Source organism: Eumetopias jubatus, unplaced genomic scaffold, assembly GCF_037043125.1.
Source record: "Eumetopias jubatus isolate StellerSeaLion01/CBP00866 unplaced genomic scaffold, mEumJub1_p1.0 scaffold_8, whole genome shotgun sequence".
NCBI lineage: Eukaryota > Metazoa > Chordata > Mammalia > Carnivora > Otariidae > Eumetopias > Eumetopias jubatus.
Window position 1 is genome coordinate 122,278,160 of NW_028274814.1, and position 17,785 is coordinate 122,295,944.

Consider the following 17,785-nt stretch of genomic DNA (forward strand, 5'->3'; position numbering starts at 1 on the left):
AGAACCCTCAGTTTGTTTTTCAGAGTCCATCATCTCTCATGGTTCATCTCCCCCTCCGATTTCCCCCCTTCATTCTTTCCCTCCTGCTATCTTCTTTTTTTTTTCTTAACATATATTGCATTATTTGTTTCAGAAGTACAGATCTGTGATTCAACAATCTTGCACAATTCACAGCACTCACCATAGCACATATCCCCCCAATGTCTGTCACCCAGCTGCCCCATCCCTCCCACCCCCCACCACTTCAGCAACCCTCAGTTTGTTTCCTGAGATTAAGAATTCCTCCTATCAATGAGGTTATATGATACATGTCTTTCTCTGATTGACTTATTTCACTCAGCATAACACCCTCCAGTTCCATCCACATTGTTGCAAATGGCAAGATTTCATTCCTTTTGATGGCTGCATAATATTCCATTGTGTGTGTGTACATATATATATATATATATATATATATATACCACATCTTCTTTATTCATTCATCTGTCGATGGACATCTTGGCTCTTTCCACAGTTTGGCTATTGTGGACATTGCTGCTATAAACATCGGGGTGCACGTACCCCTTCGGATCCCTACATTTGTATCTTTGGGGTTCTGCACTGTTTTCATTCTGCCTCCTATTGGGCAGGGGCTGTAGTTTACTTACCTTCGTAATGTTCTCTGTGCCTACTGGAGGAGTGAACATTCAATAAATGTTAATAATTCCTTTTATTACAATTTTATGTACTAAAACCAGCACTATTTAATAACATGAATTAACCATAATTCCAAATGTTTTGGTGTTAGATTAACTCTGTAATTGTTCCTACCATGCATTAATCTTATCTAAACCTAAGAATGTTAGATATGTTTTGAGGATGAAAAAAAGTCAACAGAGCATGTGAATTTTCCATGTATATTATCAAGTTCCTCCAAGGTAATGAAAGTTATTAATACCATGTCCTGTGCAAGGGAAGGGAATAGCTTTATAGTGCTGAGGTTTGTGTTGGGGTTGGTGGTCTTGGATTCCCATTAAGTTCCTCTGATTTGGCCCAATGACTAATATCAAACCCTGACGCTTGGCCATCATAGCATGTTATTAGCATGGTTTCAGATGAGTAGTGACTGCATTTTGTTAATGTCTATGTGTGTGTGCTTTCCCCTCATGCGCTTAGAGGGTTCACATCTTCCAAGTGTCACATCATATCTCCAACCCTGTGCCCCAAATTCTTACCAACAGAGAGCACAAGAGGGAGTAAAGAAATTCAGAGGTGCACTTTCTGCTGCTAGTGGTTGTCTCTGGAATTGAGGTTATGTGTAGATAATACTTGAAATTTTATTAAGAATGTTTCTTTTTTAATTAGAAAACAAAACCAAACATATATTAAAAAGCAAATATACATTTTAAAAACTACCATTACAACAAATGAAAATGCAGTTCTGTGTTACCTCAGCATGATATTTATGTTTGCCTTTAGATCTTACAAAATACCACAAGTTTAAAACTGGCCCGGAAAGTTCATGAAACCTTGCGCCGAATCATAGCAGGATTAATTGTAAATCAGGAAATGACTGCAGAATCCATTCTATTGCTCAGTTATGGTTTGGTCAGTGAAAATCTCCCCCTGTTAACAGAAAAAGAAAAGTAAGTTTGAAAGAAAAAAAAAAAAAAAAAACCTATCCTTAGGTGCTTGCTTCTGATAAGCCATTCAGTTCTTACTCGTAAGTGGATTAATTTAATAATTTACCTTAGTAGTGTATATATATATGTATTTGTCTGAGTTATAAGATGGTACTACTTAGTGGTGTTTGAGCTAACGTCCTTCCAAGTGATAAATTTCACCTTGAGATTATTTTTCCAATAAATGAATGAGTTAGCCAGGTATTTTGGCATTTCTCTGAGACCATTTTTGTTTTATTTATTGAATCAAAATTAGGATAGATTTTAAATATATACTGATTAAACACATATTTAGACCTTAAAAGGTTTTAAAATACCTTCCTTTGGATTTTGCTTCTGGTTCTAAAAGAAACTCTTTGGCATATGTTTTCAAAATTCAGATGTGTCTCCTTACTATTCATCTTAACTGTGTGTTCATCAATCTCGTATCTCTTTCTGGGGTTGTGTACAACCTTGATGAACAACGTAAGAATCTGTTTCTCATGGTTAAAGGAGAGAAAATGCCCACAGTGAGCAGCACATTACTTAGCGCTGGGCTCCATTCACCAGGCAGGGCCACAGTAACTGCTTGGAGTGCAGCGTACAGTGTTCTCCCTGTTTCTCCTTCGTGATTGACAGAAATCCAGGAGCCCATGCACTAGATCCACGTCTCCCACCCGAGAGCTGTCTTCTGCTCCCCCCAACTCCAGTTCGAGGTGGGCAGAAAGCTGCTGTGAGCAGGAAAACCAACATGCACATATTTATTGAGTCCGGGCTTCGGGTAAGAATTAACCTTAAAATGCAATTTGCTACCCGCAGTGAGTGTGGCTATTTTAATCCTCTGCTAGATTTCCAGTACTGCTCATTTCCACTGTAAATGCCTTACTGTAAGTAAATTATGGGACTTTTTTTTAAAGGTGAATTGGTCCATTTACCATTTCTCTCTTCCAGTACTTATTTTGATGATATAATTATCTCAGAATTAATGATTCTGACCTCTAACATTATTATTATGGGTTCACTATTGTTTTGTATGGACATCTCTAAATTTATTCTGAATTTTTTTTAAAAAGATGTGAGCTTCTAAAAACAAAAATTTGATCATTTATTTCCTTTTAAAACCCTTCATTGGCTCCCTTTTTTCCTGAGAGCCCAGTCCTTCATCTGGGCTATGAGGCCTAGCCTCCTTTTGTACCACTGCAACACACATCCCAGCCCCCCAGCTTCCGTTCTTTAGTCCCACACTCTTCCCACTCCAGGACCTCACCACATGCTCCTCCCTTTGCCTGGGTCCCCCACAGAAGTCTCAAAGCACACTGCATTTACAATTAATTATTTGCTAGTCTGTCTTCCTGGCTAAGATCCATCATGCAGGGACTGTGTTCATCTTGATCACTGCTGTGTCCTATGTGCAGAGCCAGCACCTAAATCAAAGTAACTGCTGGGTAATCACTTGGTAAATGAACTTAGCATCTCAGCTCCATCCTGAGCTCCCACTTTCTTCACTTACAAGAGAGTGTCCCAGGCCCTTTCCCATTCCTTCAAAATTTTGTCACATTAGGACAGAAGCATCTTAACATTTCATGTTTGTCTCTTAAAATCATTTCACCTTTACCTAACTCATTTGGTCTTGTGGGCAACTGATGTGAAATATCGTTTTGAATCTTCTAGCTGCTACATCTGAGTCTGAAGACTTCCAAGATCAAGTCTTCAAGTGAACCTATTCTGGAAATGTTGGATCCTTTTGTCTCTCTCCTCATAGACTGCCTGGTTTCCATGGATGTGAAGGTGAGTTCTGTTCCTTCACAAGAGCCATGTTGTGCAAAATATCCAGAACTTCAAGGCTTGTGCTTCACAAGATGATTGAGTTTTTAAGTGGATTTATGATATTATAAACTACCTCTGTTCCCTGCATTACATTGCTTTCCAGTGTAATAATCCCATGTATTTGGATAGCCTTTAACGGTTTTACAAGCCCTGGAACGTACATTACTTATTTCATTTGATCCTCACAACAGTGTTTTGAGGGTGAGTAGTGGGGTCCCCGTGTCAGCACTAATCCTCTCCATCAACCTTGATACTACTACCCCCCACTGGTATGAATCCTCATAATGACCCATGAGGCACATATTATTAATGCTTTTGTTTTATGGATGAGAAAACTAGGCCTTGGGCTAAGTGACTTGGCCCAGATCACAGATCTAGTATATGAGCCTCAGTCTGTCAGACTCCAGAGCCTACACTTCTCCCATTTTCTGATTACCTCTCTTAGAGTGAAGGTGCCAGGAGGTTAAGTAACATCTGTGTAGTCAAATAGGTAATAAACTACAGAGCTGGGATATGATCCCTGGTCTTTGTGACTCCCAAGGCCTTTCCTTTGTCTTTGTCTAATTCAGTCCAAAAAGACCATTACAGCAACCAGAATAGCATGGATCTGTTAGGTAGAGCTGAACTAGGTGATCTCAACAGTCTCAAAGGTTTAGCCCAGAGGTTCACGGATTCTCATGTAATTGCTTGGTTCCAGCATATGTTTTTCATATCTTTTGCACAGCACTTAACTATATTAAATTCTATAGTGTATTGTTCCCATGCTTAATTTCTGAGCCAGCTGTCTGTTCCTTAAATAGAGGGATGGTGTGGGGTGACTGTCTCAGTTGGTAGAGCATGCAGCTCTTGAACTGAGGGTGGTGAGTTCTAGCCCCACACTGGGCATGGAGCCTACTTAATAAAATTAAAAATTAAAAAAAGAATGAAAATAGGGGGACCGTGTTCTCTTTATCTTTGTATTTCTAATATATAGAATACCTTATACACATATGCTTAGAGTGGATAAAGTACCATTCTAGAAAATAGAAGTCATTTATAATGTTTTTTTCCATACACAAAACAAAGGTGCTAAAATTGGCCAGCCCATCCAATCATTTATTCATACAGGTTAAGAATACAGTGACCACTTTTTCTTAACTTGCTTGCAGTATATCTTTACTTGCCATGGAGAAACAACAAGTTCTACCATAGAGAATAGGAAACCTTCCTGTCTTCTTAGGCTTTTGGTATAGTGCTTCCAGACTGGGCTGGACAGAGTATTTCACTCTTCCAACTTGATTGCTTTTAGAGTCTACCCAGCCTCGGGTGCTGGGTTATTGCGTTTGGTCACTACACAGGTTGATAGGTTTTGTTTTTGTTTTTGTTTTTCAGGTGATCACAGGTGCTTTACAATGCCTGATCTGGGTCTTGAGGTTCCCTCTGCCTTCCATAGAAACAAAAGCAGAACAGCTGACCAAACACCTTTTCCTTTTGCTGAAGGACTATGCAAAACTTGGAGCTGCCAGGGGCCAGAACTTCCACCTGGTGGTAAATTGTTTCAAGGTGAGGTGTTTTCAGTTGTACTTAAAATAGCCAGGACCATAATTAACATCAAAAGAATAGTTTTCCCCATCATCCTTTGTAGTCTTGGCCAGAATCTTTTCCAGATTAATTTGCTAAGGCCAGAGGATTGGTATCCTGTGTAAAAAAGCATTGATGTTGTATGAAGTCCATACCATTTCAGTGGATCTTCATTTGTAGGATGTCCTGGTTATTAACCTCACTATTATAATTTGCAGTGTGTGACCATACTTGTGAAGAAAGTGAAGTCTTACCAGATAACCGAGAAGCAGCTTCAAGTTCTACTAGCATATGCTGAGGAAGACATTTATGATACTTCAAGACAGGCTACTGCATTCGGTCTTCTGAAGGTACAGTGTCACCAGAATGTTGGATTTGAGTCTCGGGTTAGATACTTAGAATAATGTGGAGCATAGAGTTTTGACTAGCTGTAGATTTCCAAAATTAATTTATAAACATTGTTATGATTTTGGTGGATTAATTGTAAGTTAATATATCTACTTACTAAATGTTTGAACGTGAACTCTCTATTAACACTTCCAGAGACTTCTATAAAAATATAGGAAAATAAATATAGGTTAAAAAATACCATGCTTGTATTGGACATTGGAGTTTTTTTCCTTTTTTTTTTAAATGTAAAATCTATATAAAACCTAAAATTCACCATTTTAAATATTTTTAAGTGTATGTTCTTTTTCTTTTGGAGATTACTTCCATTATTTTTGAAGTTGCCTATGACTGCTTTAACATCAGGTCAGCTTACACCCATCTGTAGTAGAACATGAAATTAGATGTCTTTTCCTTTTGTATCTTAGGCCATTTTATCAAGAAAGTTGTTGGTCCCGGAAATCGATGATGTCATGCGGAAAGTATCTAAGTTGGCAATTTCTGCACAAAGCGAACCCGTCAGAGTCCAGTGCAGACAGGTTTGTAGAGAGACCTTATTCCCATAGCAAGGATTGGGTCCTGTCTTCTCGGTTTGGTTTTTAGATAGAGACATGTCAACATTGGCTGAATTCTGAAGATGATTTTGTGTCACATTGTTGTTGCTTTATTCTAAGACTCAGGAACCCATTTACTTACCAAGTCTGAGGAGCAACTCTGCTTTGTCTTTAGGGCATTTTCAGTTAACATAGAGCACTTTGAGTGATAGCCCATAACGTGTGGAATGTTTCACATGGGTGAAGACATTTTCCTTCTGCAGCATAGTAACCTGCACCAAAGGTTTCCATCCATTGGTCCAGTCATCAACTGACTGTGCATATCACTGGGTGCCAGGTGCTGCTGGAAAGGCAGTCAACAAAATTTTTACAGTCCCTACCAATGAAATTTTTACAGTAGACAGGCACAAAGCAAAAATTCCACAGTTCTTTAATTACAGACCATACTAAGTGCCAGGAGAGGGAAAGCGCCATCCTATTTCATCTTTTACAAGACACACCATTATTTATATACCTCAAAGAAAGAAAAATCTATGACACGGTAAGATGCCATCAATTTTAAGACATAGCCCGATTTCAGAGATGTTAAAATGTGAAAAACTGTGCCTCTTAGAATTGAGAAAATATGGAAAAGCATATGATCAGGTTGAGGACCACCCTGGTGTTAGAATCAGGGAAGACTTTCCTGAGGATTGGCTTATAAGCCAAAATGTGAAGGAAGAATAAGGATTAGCTTTCCGGGTGAAGGAGGTAGCCAAAGCCTGAGGAAGGTAAACCTTGAGGTCGGTAAGGGCCTCACTTTTTGGAGGAGCTAAACGAAGATGGGGAAGGAGCCAGTTCAGGCAAGTCCTTATGGTCTTGTTAAAGACTTTAGGGCTTTATTCTAATAGCAGAAAACTGTTGAAATCATGGGAGGAGAGTGACATGAGAAGATCTGTATTTATACATTTGTTCATCCATGATTATATGAGTGCATATCACATCCAGGATAGAAGGGTCTGAACTGGAAATATGAACTTGGGGTTGAAGGAAGCTGTGGGCTGCTGAGGAGGCCACGTTGGAAAGGGTGGAAGCAGGTCTTTAGAAAAAGTCTCCTTGAGTATTGTTAGGAAGAAGGAGGGGAGGGCCAGCTATTAGTTATTAAGCACTAGCTGTGTGTCCAGAACTTTACATACATGACTTCTGTTTGAGTTACCCTTCAGAAGAAATACCCCCATTTTATGGCTGGGAAAAAAATAGGCCTTAAGAAGTATAACGATGTGCCTTAGCTTTTGCAGTTTATTAGTAAAAGAGGCTGATTAGTATAATCGCTTGAAAACAGAGCTTTTGGATGCAGATAGACGAGGCATAGAATTCTGGCATTGTCATCTGAGCAAGTTAACTTACCTCTCTGTTCCAACGTCATTCTCTTCATCTGTAAAATGGGGTCAATATCCCCTACCTTCCAAGGGACTGATGACAGTTAACTGCAAAACACTTAGTACAGTGTTTGGCATATAGAAGATGTTTAATAAATAGTATTATCAGTATTAATGTTATTACCATTGTCATTCTTATTCAGGGGGAAATACAGGGTTGAACCACAGTCCATACTGAGTCCACCACAGCATACCAACTATGGAAGAGAGGTGCTTCCTACATGTGAGCTTAGATTTGGAGCCCAAAACAACCATGCCAGTGGTAGGCCAGAACTTGAGTCGTAATCAGGCACATGGGGCAGGACCTGAGTAAGTGAGGTCAGAGGAGAAAGGAAAGTGCATTGTTGACTCAGAAGGCAGGCTTCACCTGATTGATTACTCTTCTGAAAGGTCTTTATAACTTACCAGTGTGTGTCAGAAAGCAGGTTAGGAAGCAGGAATCCGGGAGAGACAGGACCCAAATAATCATCTGTATGACTTCTGTTTCTAGGTTTTTCTGAAATATATTCTTGACTATCCCCTGGGTGACAAATTGAGACCAAACTTGGAATTCATGCTTGCTCAACTGAAGTAAGTTTAAGCCACAAACTACATAGGGGTAAAGAGTTAGTATCCCCTCTCATTTTAATGTGGCAGCTGTCTTAAAAATGACAAAACCTAAACCTAATGGCACCTTCTCTAAGGGTCTTATCATGTGAATCATTGACTTGGTTATCAAACAATGTGCATGGCTTCCTGTGACGGTTCTGTACGTTGCTTTTCGAATTCAGTCTGGGTATTGATTTTCATTAGAGTCTACTTAAGGAGAATGGTAAAAAATCTAACAAAATTACATTTAAAGCTATATGGTAGCATGATAATTATATATGCATTAAAATTGGGAAAATGGAGTTTTTTCCACTTTTTAAGAAATAGACAAACACCTTTTTTTTTTTAAAGATTTTATTTATTTGATAGACACACCGAGAGAAGGAACACAAGCAGGGGGAGTGGGAGAGGGAGAAGCAGATTCCCCGCTGAGCAGGGAGCCCGATGCAGGGCTTGATCCCAGGACCCTGGGATCATGACCTGAGCCGAAGGCAGATGCTTAATGACTGAGCCGCCCAGGTGCCCCGAAACAAACACCTTAAAACAATGTTTAAAATTTTTTTAAAAAATTGGTAAATTTAAAAGATACTAACAAGTCTATCTAATCTTGCCCTAGTTACGAACATGAGACTGGGAGAGAGTCTGCACTGGAAATGATCTCCTATCTCTTTGACACATTCCCTCAGGTACCTTGAATCACAAACTGTAGCTGTGTTCCCCTTGATCCCTGGGAGCCACAGTCCTCCCATATGGGCACCTGTGAGAATTCCAGTCTGAGTGTGCTCATAACTGCCTGTTTTCTTTTAGGGACTGCTCCATGAGAACTGCGCAATGTTCTTTATTCCTCTTTGTCTAATGATGGTGAATGATGACTCTGCCATGTGTAAAAAGATGGCATCCATGACAATCAAATCTTTACTCAGTAAAATCAACCTTGAGAAAAAAGATTGGCTCTTTGAAATGGTTACCACCTGGTTTGGAGCAAAAAAGGTTAGGGTTGCTTTTAGTCATATTTCAATGAAAAGTCTATTTTTGGTGTTCACTTTAAGTAAGAATACATATGTAGTCCCACTACATGATTGTCAGCCAATTACACTACTACATGAATGTATCACTTATGTGCTTAACCATTGAGTATCTTTGTTTTCAGTTTTGCTTATTCAGCTAATGAAATGTAATTTTTGTCAATGATTGTATCTCATTGCTGACTCTACCACCATCATCAGTGGCCTGTGTTTGTGGAATATAAACAACATATGTCATAATATTGGCTTTAAGTATTAAAGTCAGAATGGGGAATGGGGGTACTGTATGAATATTTCCATTTTTTAATTAAAATTTTTTTATTATTGAAGTAGAATTGACATAAATATTACATTAGCTTCAAGTATACAACATTGATTTGACCATTCTGTATATTATTTGGTACTCACCATGATTTTTTTTTTAATTTGCAATGGAAAAAAGTATTAATGGATAATGATGAGTTCCATTTTTTTTTTTAAATGTTATTCTTGGGTATGAAGATTTCTCCATATTTTTCATGTTAGCCACCAAAGGTCCATATTCTGTTGACTTCTGGCATCATAAAGAAATACTGAGGATAGAGTCATGCCCACCTTCATTTTATGATTTTGGAAATGGCCTCCCAAGTTGTGTTAACATTGTCTTCTGGTGGTTTATTTTTGGTAGAGCTTAAATAGACAACTGGCTGCCCTCATCTGTGGCTTGTTTGTGGAAAGTGAAGGAGTCTCTTTTGAGAGAAGACTTGGAACTGTTCTTCCTGTGATTGAAAAGGAAATTGATCCCGAAAACTTTAAAGATGTAAGTAATTTGCCAGAGAATAAAACTTTTGCTAATTTTTGTAGTTTTACGTAAGGTGGCTTAGCTAATAGATTAAATAGTATTTGTGTTCAAAAAAATGTTTATTAATGAAAGCAAGAATTTAGTGTAGTTGGAAAAAAAAAAGAATTGTGTAGTTGGATCTTTTTTTTTTTTTAATGAGGTTTTAAAGTAAGTTATCTTCCATAGTATATGAAGATAGAAATTTCTCCAGCAGGTGATTTCACCAGCCTACCACCACCTACTCTGGACATTTAGTAACATCTGGAGACATTTTTTTGTTTGTCACAAGTGGAGGGTGGAGGGTGCTGCTAGCACCTAGTGGGCAGAGGCCAGGATTGCTGTAGTTCATTCTACAGTGCACACGGCAGCTCCCCACAAGAGAGAATTATCTGACCCAAAATGTCAGTTGAGATTTTGAGAAACCCTGGTCCAGATTTACATGCTGGAGTAAAAACATCCATCAGAGACTTTGAAATTGTCTTAATTGATTTACATCCATCCTGTTTTTAGATCATGGAAGAGACTGAAGAAAAAGCTGCAGATCGCCTTCTGTTTAGTTTTCTTACACTGATTAGTAAACTCATCAAGGAATGTAATATTATTCAGTTTACCAAGCCCTCTGAGACGTTGAATAAAATCTGGAGTAAGTGTTTCCTTTTTATTTAAATCTAAAAACAAACACATTAGTTGTAAAAGAATTACTGAAAACAGATTTGGGAAATTAGAATATGAACACTTTGAAAGTATATAATGTCCAGGAAAAAGTCCATGAGAAAAAGATTTAAAAGGCCCTTTCAAATTGATTACGGTGAAAGCGTTTCTTTCTAAGAAAAGTACTATGTATTTATGATTTCACAAGTAATACATTTCATTATCTTGTTTGTTACCTAAATAAGAATATCATTATACCATAACACATTCAGTAGATGGGTTTTTAAAATAGCTATAAATAGTCCACCATGCAAATGTGCCATGATTTAGTAAACCATTTAATTTCTATGGGACATTTATTATATATCACTCTTTAAATGAAAAATAAGATCCTAGAATTTTTAATTTAACATATTCAATTTTGATTAGTCTGTAGGAAATAGACATTGAAGTGAAAGCTTTAAGTACACTTACTATATGGCCCACTCTGGTATGACTTCACTGAGGCATGGCCAGATTGTTACAAAATAGAATACACAGAGAACAAAAGTAAAACCCTGTTAATGAAATAAAGTAGCATAGACTAAAACTCAGATATGACTTGGTTCATCCAGAATTTTAATCCTGTTCCCTAAAACCCACAAGACTTTTCAGAGTGGCCAGGTAACATAGGAGTATAAGCTTTGGGGCCAGATGAAGCTGGGGCCCGGGCCTGGTTTTGCCTATTACAGTTTGGCACTTCAGCTAGCCTGTCTGAAACCTTTCCTCATCTGTAAAATGGAACTGACAATTCTAATGTCACAGAACTGTTGTGAGGTCTAAACAAGATAATACATGTAACACACTTAGCCCTGTGCCTGGCACACAGAAAGCCTCAAGAAATGATAACTTTCCACTGATTTCAAGAATTATTAGAAACAAATGTGTGCCTATATATATTACTTATGTTACTTAATTTAGAAATTGTTAAGTGTTACAGCCACCTTATCTCCCTTGAACCTGAAACTAATTCCAATGGAACTGGTCAGTTTCTAGGCTTACTCCTACCTCTTTTGTCATTCACCATGTTAGGAGTTGGTTTTCTAGTTGTTTCCAGTGTTTCACCACCTCACTTCTCCCTAACTCCTTGAGAGTTTCTGGGAAGCGGGGACTATTTTGTCCCTTTTTGGTTCCTAAATCCAAGCACATAATAGATAATGAATGCATACACTAATCATATTTACCACCAAAGAGTCAGGAAAGTTGAGACATCTGAAAATGCATTTTGGTTCCCTTAGATTATGTGCACTGTCACCTGAGACATCCACACAGCTGGGTGTGGCTCACTGCAGCCCAGATTTTTGGATTACTCTTTGCCTCTTGCCAACCAGAGGAACTTATTAGAAGACAGAAGGCCAAAAAAACTAAAAAGAAACTCTCAGTACCTGTAGCAATAAGGTTCCTAACAAATGACCTTGAGCAAAAGGTAAGATTTCCCTAAAACCTTTTTTTCTTTGTGATCTTCATTCTGCTTCATGTAACTATCTTGGGGTTGGCCCTAGGGAGAAATTCTTAACAGCTGACTTTGTTGCACATGTGATTCTATAGGAGTAGTGGGAACTAGAGAAGGGTCAACCTCAAGGCCAGGGTTTTCCAAAATAATTTATATCAGTCTAGTCAGACTTTTGCTTATTTAGCAAATTCATCCTCTATTCAAATTCTTTTTTTTTTTTAACCACCTTCAAATTCTTTATCAACATTGGAAAATACTTTTTTAAATGATATCAATACTGTCAATCCTGCCTCCTAAATGAGATCATGTTCATGAAAATATTAGAGATCATGTTATATCCATCTCTGATTTCCTAGGGCCTAAAACAATGCATGACTCATAGTGAGAACTCCATAAATACTGAATGAGTAGAAAATGGAAGGGAAGGAAAGAAGGAAGATACTGGAATGTTGTCAAGTTTTCTACTAATAATCTGAGGGATTATATTGCCCCAGAGCTTGAAAGTATCCCATTTTTTTGGGCTGAAGTGCTTTGGGCAGGTAGAAGGCATGACACAATTTCTGGTCACGGACCTTCCCTCTCTAGACCTATACAAGTCATTCAGAGCAAAATCTAGCACCTCAGTTGTTCTATTACTGTTAGTTACTTGGAGTTTTTAAAAACAATAAGAAATATCCTGCATTGTGTCTGCCAATGTCCATTTTCTTTTCACAGATGAAAAGTATCTCCCTAGCCTCTTGCCATCAATTGCATTCCAAATTCTTAGATCAGTCCCTAGGAGAGCAGGTAAGTATTGCCATCCTTCTGGTTTAATAGTAGGGATCTAGTGCACCAAGTCTAGGAATAGGCTTACATTTGGTATTTGTGTTTGTTTTCCTATTTTAATGCTTGGGGAATTAAATATAGACATACATGGAAATATATGTTCAGTTATAACATAAATCTAATCAGCTGTGGGATCCATCTTGGGGATGGATCCATTAAAAATTCCAATTTAAAATTCCCAATAAAGATGATGCAGTGGGAGGTTATTTATCTTTTCATGTTTAATTTTAAGATCTATTCCACATTGTGACCAAAGCTTTGAAGGGCATTAGTTGGTTGACTGGATTGTGATTGTTCTACAATAAACTGTATTACTGAATTTCCTTCCCTTACCCCTGGAAGCTGAAGAGAAAGTAATAATGGTCATGTTACAGTGTGGTCTGAGAATTGTCTATCCTTAACAGAAGGCAGATAAGTCACTAAAAAGTTTTATGGATTTTCATATTATAAAATGTTAACTGTAAGTAAAATGTAAATAGGGAAGCATTTATAAATATGCAGCAAATGTCAATTACTTTTGAACAGGGTCTACTGTTCCTTTATTTTTTACCTCCTTTGGTAAAGCCATATTGGGTTGGTAGATGATGACACAGATGTGTTATCTGGATATGAGCAAGGCACTGGATCATGACTCTTGTCATTATGGACAAGATAGAGCAGCAATGTAGATTAAGTTATGGGACAACTGGAAACTGAATGCTGTATCCAAAGAGTGATCTCAAGTAGCATGCCATTAACCCAGATACTTCCATCCCATTTTCATGAAAATATAGCATGCTTCATTATATGGCAGGGCCAGAGAAAGAATGGAAAGCTATTAGGTGGATAGCAAAGTGAGACCAGAGAAATCCTGCCAGGGTAGTAGCAGGTGGGGTCTCCCACATTATCAGTCTGAACGGAGGTTGACAGATACAACCATAGAAACTTGGGACAGGAAGGGATTTACTAGTACTGACCCAGGATGAAAGAAATTATAGAATTTAGTTCACTGTAATCTTAGGGTGAAGTGGCTGCCACAAGGGGAAAAGGCCTCCAAAACTGGGACTATCTTCAGGAAGGCCAACGTTCCAGAAGAAGGAAATTAGAATCTTGGCATGAATTCTTGATGGCCAGGCTAGCCTAGGACAGTGTATACAATTCTGAGTCCTTCATTTGGGGGAAACTTTTGGCACATAGCACCTCTAATAGAGCATCCAGGAAGGTAAAGAAACCCAAAACCAACTTGGCGTCCTCCTTCACATAATTAGTGTGAAACATCTAAGTCCGAGATTTCATGGATGTCAGAGTTAGGGACTCAATATATGGGTCCATTATTATTAAGTCTAAAATTGGTCCCTGGGCTGTTTAACTGGATGAAATGGGATTTGAGGAGAAAGAGCTCAGTGCTTTAGAACTTAGGCTTGCATTCTAAAGACTTAAATCCTGGCTGACCACTTTGTCTTTGGGTGAGTCATTTAATAATTCTGAGCCTTGCTTTTCTCTCCTGATAATAGTACCTAATAGTGATATTTTAGAGTTGAATTAGAATTGCTGTGTATAAAGTCATTGCTCAAGAAATGGAAACTTATTTGTATGAAGAGATTTAATGGAGGAGGAATGAAAGCTCTCTTAAAAATGTAAATGGATAGTCTGGAATGAAATCGTTTCCTTAGTATTCTTTGTGACCTTGGAGGGTAGAACTAGGCCTAGTAGATGAGTTACATGAAAATGGGTTTGGATACACTATAAAGTAGAGCTGAAGATTATCAAAATATGGAACAGTCCTCAGTTTAATAGTACAATACCCAGTGATTTTTTTTTTCTAAGTGTAGAATACCTATTTTACTAAGCTGTATTTATTTCAAAATCAAAGTCCCAATTCCTCCCTTTCTCTCGCCCCCCCTTAAGGTTGTTAAGAATTTGTTATTTGTAGCCAAAGTCTTGTATTTACTGGAACCTGAATCTGAGGATAAGCAAGGTAAGATAAAAGAAGACATGGAAGAAGAAGAAGCTTTAGGAGATGGTGTGGCCAGAGGGGAAGTGAAAGAACACAAGTCCTGTGCACATGTGAAGATGGACCCTGACAAAGAAGAGAACGAGGAGGCAAAGGAAGAACACAGCAAGCCAGCCACGCTGCTGTGGCTGATCCAGAAGTTGTCCCGGATCGCAAAACTGGAGGCTGCCTATTCACCTAGAAACCCCTTAAAGGTGTGATGAATGTATAGAATGAAAGTAGTCACTTAAAAAAATACATTAAAAAAGCATTTTAGTGGTACTAGTAATCCTCCCAAGTCTCTAGAAGTTTTTAACCCAAAACTGCAGCAGTAATATCTGCCCCAAAAGAGACCTTGTTTTCTAAGTTAACTGTTTGTAGGATTGCAAGAGAAACACTTCAGACGAACAATGAATGATCTGTACTTTCAGAGATCGTGCATCTTTAAGTTTCTCGGAGCTGTAGCATTGGATCTTGGAATAGACAAGGTGAAGCCGTATCTCCCAGTGATCATAGCTCCTTTGTTCCGAGAAATGAACAGCACCTACTCGGACCAGGGTAACTGCAGCCTGTCTTCTGAATCTTCACTTCTTTCCTGAATGCTTCCTTCTTCCTTTCTGTCCTCCCTCCCTCCCTGCCAGAGTTTAAGAAAACGTGCTAGGGATCAAAACAATTAGTAGCAAACAAATAAGGCATATTTGTTATACTTGACTGCCTTCTTTGTGTTTTCTTGTGTCGAAGAGTGAATGTTTCTCTCCTAAAAGATGTTTTACTCCTAAGCATAGGTTAAATATGCAAAGAAATCCATAACTTGAGGTGGTTCTAAACCTCATGGTGCTATGGACAATAATGAATGATATTCTCTTATTGTTAATTATAAGGCTAAAGTGTGAAAAAAAAATTTTTATTTGAGAGAGAGAGCACAAGCAGGGAGGAGGGGCAGAGGGAGAAGCTGACTCCCTGCTGAGCAAGGAGCCCAATTTGCGGCTCCATCCCAGGACCCTGAGATCATGACCTGAGTCAAAAGCAGACACTTAAGGCAGAAGCTTAACCTACTGAGCCACTCACGTGCCCTAAAAGTGTGAAGTACTTTTAAAATATTTTTACTTTTCCTATTTTTCATTTTTCTTGCCTGGGCATTTGGTACATTTCCCTCACTGATCCTAAACAGTCTCTTTTGATAATAGGAAAAGAAGGAATTGGGAGTTGGAAAGAGAGGAGGTAAAGTGGATTATTAAGTTTTAGAATAAAATAAAGTGAATGTCAAAGTAGGAAATATTCTTAGTCTTACAACCTTGAGAAAGTTTCCTTCCTCTCAGAGGAAAAGCAATGGTCAAGGTCAGGTCTGCTTTGGTTCTCATCACCCAGCATTTATTGAGCCCCTAATATCTGCCAGGCACTGGGGAGGGGGTTCAGTGGTAGAAAAGACCCTACTACTCCCCATCTTCGAGAAATTTGTAACCCAGAACAGCTCCTGAAATTGAATACAAAAACCTGTGGGTTATTTGCATTTGGGAGATAGAAGGCAGGGAAGGGTGGGGAAGCAAAGACTTTTGTCAGCTTCTCAGAGTCTTTGATCCCCCCCTGAAAAAAGGTTATGGCCAGAGCTAAACATTTATGACCCATGAATTAGAGAGGGCCTAGAGACACACTTACCTTTCCCCTGTCTGCACAGAGTTGAGCAGGTTAATAAAGCAACCCAAAATGTTTCTGTCAGGTTCTCAAATTAGTGTCTTCTGAGCCAGGATTCCAAAAGAAAGTGGGCTCCTTGGTGCATCCCAGAGGAGTGGTGGCTGGAGTGTCATGCCCAACACTTCCATTCTCCCATCTCAGAAACGTAAAGGCTGGATTTAGATCAGTGTTTAATGTTCAAGTAATAAGTGATAATGCCGTAGGAGTTTATATTTTGCATGTTGTTAATTTTATAGATGTTCAAATGTGTCCTTTCCTACATGACTATCTAATTATTACTCTGTGTGTGATTAGATCCTATGCTGAAGAATCTATCCCTGGAAATCATAGAATTACTCAAAAAGCTGGTTGGACTTGAGAGCTTCTCCTTAGCCTTTGCCTCAGTACAGAAACAGGCTAATGAGAAAAGGGCACTCCGGAAAAAGAGGAAGGCTTTAGAGGTACGTTTGCTGTTTGAAAATATGGTGTGTACGTTTGCTGTTTGAAAATATGGTGTGTTCATTAGACTTAATATTTTTAATCAGGGGTGTGTGCATGTGTGTGTCACACTTACTCAGGGAGGAAAGAGGAACGGTTGTGTTTGAGAAGTGGCGACTTTACAGCTGGGGCTCCAGATTCTTTTTAATGGGAATGTGTTGCATGTGTGATATTTAAAGGTGAACAAAATGGCCCATTTCTGCATTTGATTTTTATTGGTTTAGCATTTACTTTAAAAGTAATATAAAATTTCTGTCTTTTTCAAGTTCGTAACTAATCCTGATATTGCTGCCAAGAAAAAGCTGAAGAAACACAAAAATAAAAGTGAAGCAAAGAAGAGAAAGATAGAGTTCCTGCGTCCAGGCTATAAGACCAAGAGACAAAAGAGCCACAGCCTGAAAGATTTAGCAGTAGTGGAGTAATATGCTCCCTCTGCTGATAAAGTATCACAATTTACCCCAAAGCATGAACTTCTCCATGTATCTGCTGGTCTGAAATCACAGCAGGTTTTATTATTTAAGTTAAACTGGCACAGATTGTATATTACACAGTTTAATCATGCTTATATTTTTTAAATTAAAACATTTTCATACTACTACTGTATCTTCACTGTCTAAAAAACATGACACTAGTGATAATGTTTTTTTTAAGTCATATTTTAAAATAGCAAGACAATGTAGAAGTTAGAAATAAAACAAGTGATATGCAATACTTTTATGGAGAAAATTATAAAACTTTATCAAAAGTCATTAAAAGAAATCTGCACAAATGAAGAAATAACCATGTTCATGAACAGCAAGACTTAGTATCATAAGATACTAGTTCTTCCCAAACTGGATCCCATTGGTTAAAGGCAT

The 17,785-nt window shown here is 38.2% G+C and overlaps 1 protein-coding gene across 2 annotated transcripts in view; it reads left to right on the top strand.

Annotated features, from left to right (window-relative positions):
- The window catches only part of UTP20 (UTP20 small subunit processome component), a 98,022-nt gene extending 80,499 nt beyond the window's left edge, over window positions 1-17,523 (top strand). For both annotated transcript variants that reach the window (XM_028121621.1, XM_028121622.2), the window contains exons 46-62: window positions 1,459-1,625; window positions 2,280-2,421; window positions 3,312-3,428; window positions 4,839-5,009; window positions 5,246-5,377; window positions 5,843-5,953; window positions 7,877-7,956; window positions 8,591-8,660; window positions 8,782-8,964; window positions 9,667-9,798; window positions 10,330-10,462; window positions 11,748-11,935; window positions 12,677-12,748; window positions 14,675-14,974; window positions 15,191-15,317; window positions 16,746-16,891; window positions 17,195-17,523. In XM_028121621.1, coding sequence (XP_027977422.1) covers window positions 1,459-1,625; window positions 2,280-2,421; window positions 3,312-3,428; window positions 4,839-5,009; window positions 5,246-5,377; window positions 5,843-5,953; window positions 7,877-7,956; window positions 8,591-8,660; window positions 8,782-8,964; window positions 9,667-9,798; window positions 10,330-10,462; window positions 11,748-11,935; window positions 12,677-12,748; window positions 14,675-14,974; window positions 15,191-15,317; window positions 16,746-16,891; window positions 17,195-17,350 — 2,427 coding nt within the window. In that variant the 3' untranslated portion in view covers window positions 17,351-17,523. The remainder of the gene's footprint in view (window positions 1-1,458; window positions 1,626-2,279; window positions 2,422-3,311; window positions 3,429-4,838; window positions 5,010-5,245; window positions 5,378-5,842; window positions 5,954-7,876; window positions 7,957-8,590; window positions 8,661-8,781; window positions 8,965-9,666; window positions 9,799-10,329; window positions 10,463-11,747; window positions 11,936-12,676; window positions 12,749-14,674; window positions 14,975-15,190; window positions 15,318-16,745; window positions 16,892-17,194) is intronic.
- Window positions 17,524-17,785: the final 262 nt, after the last annotated feature.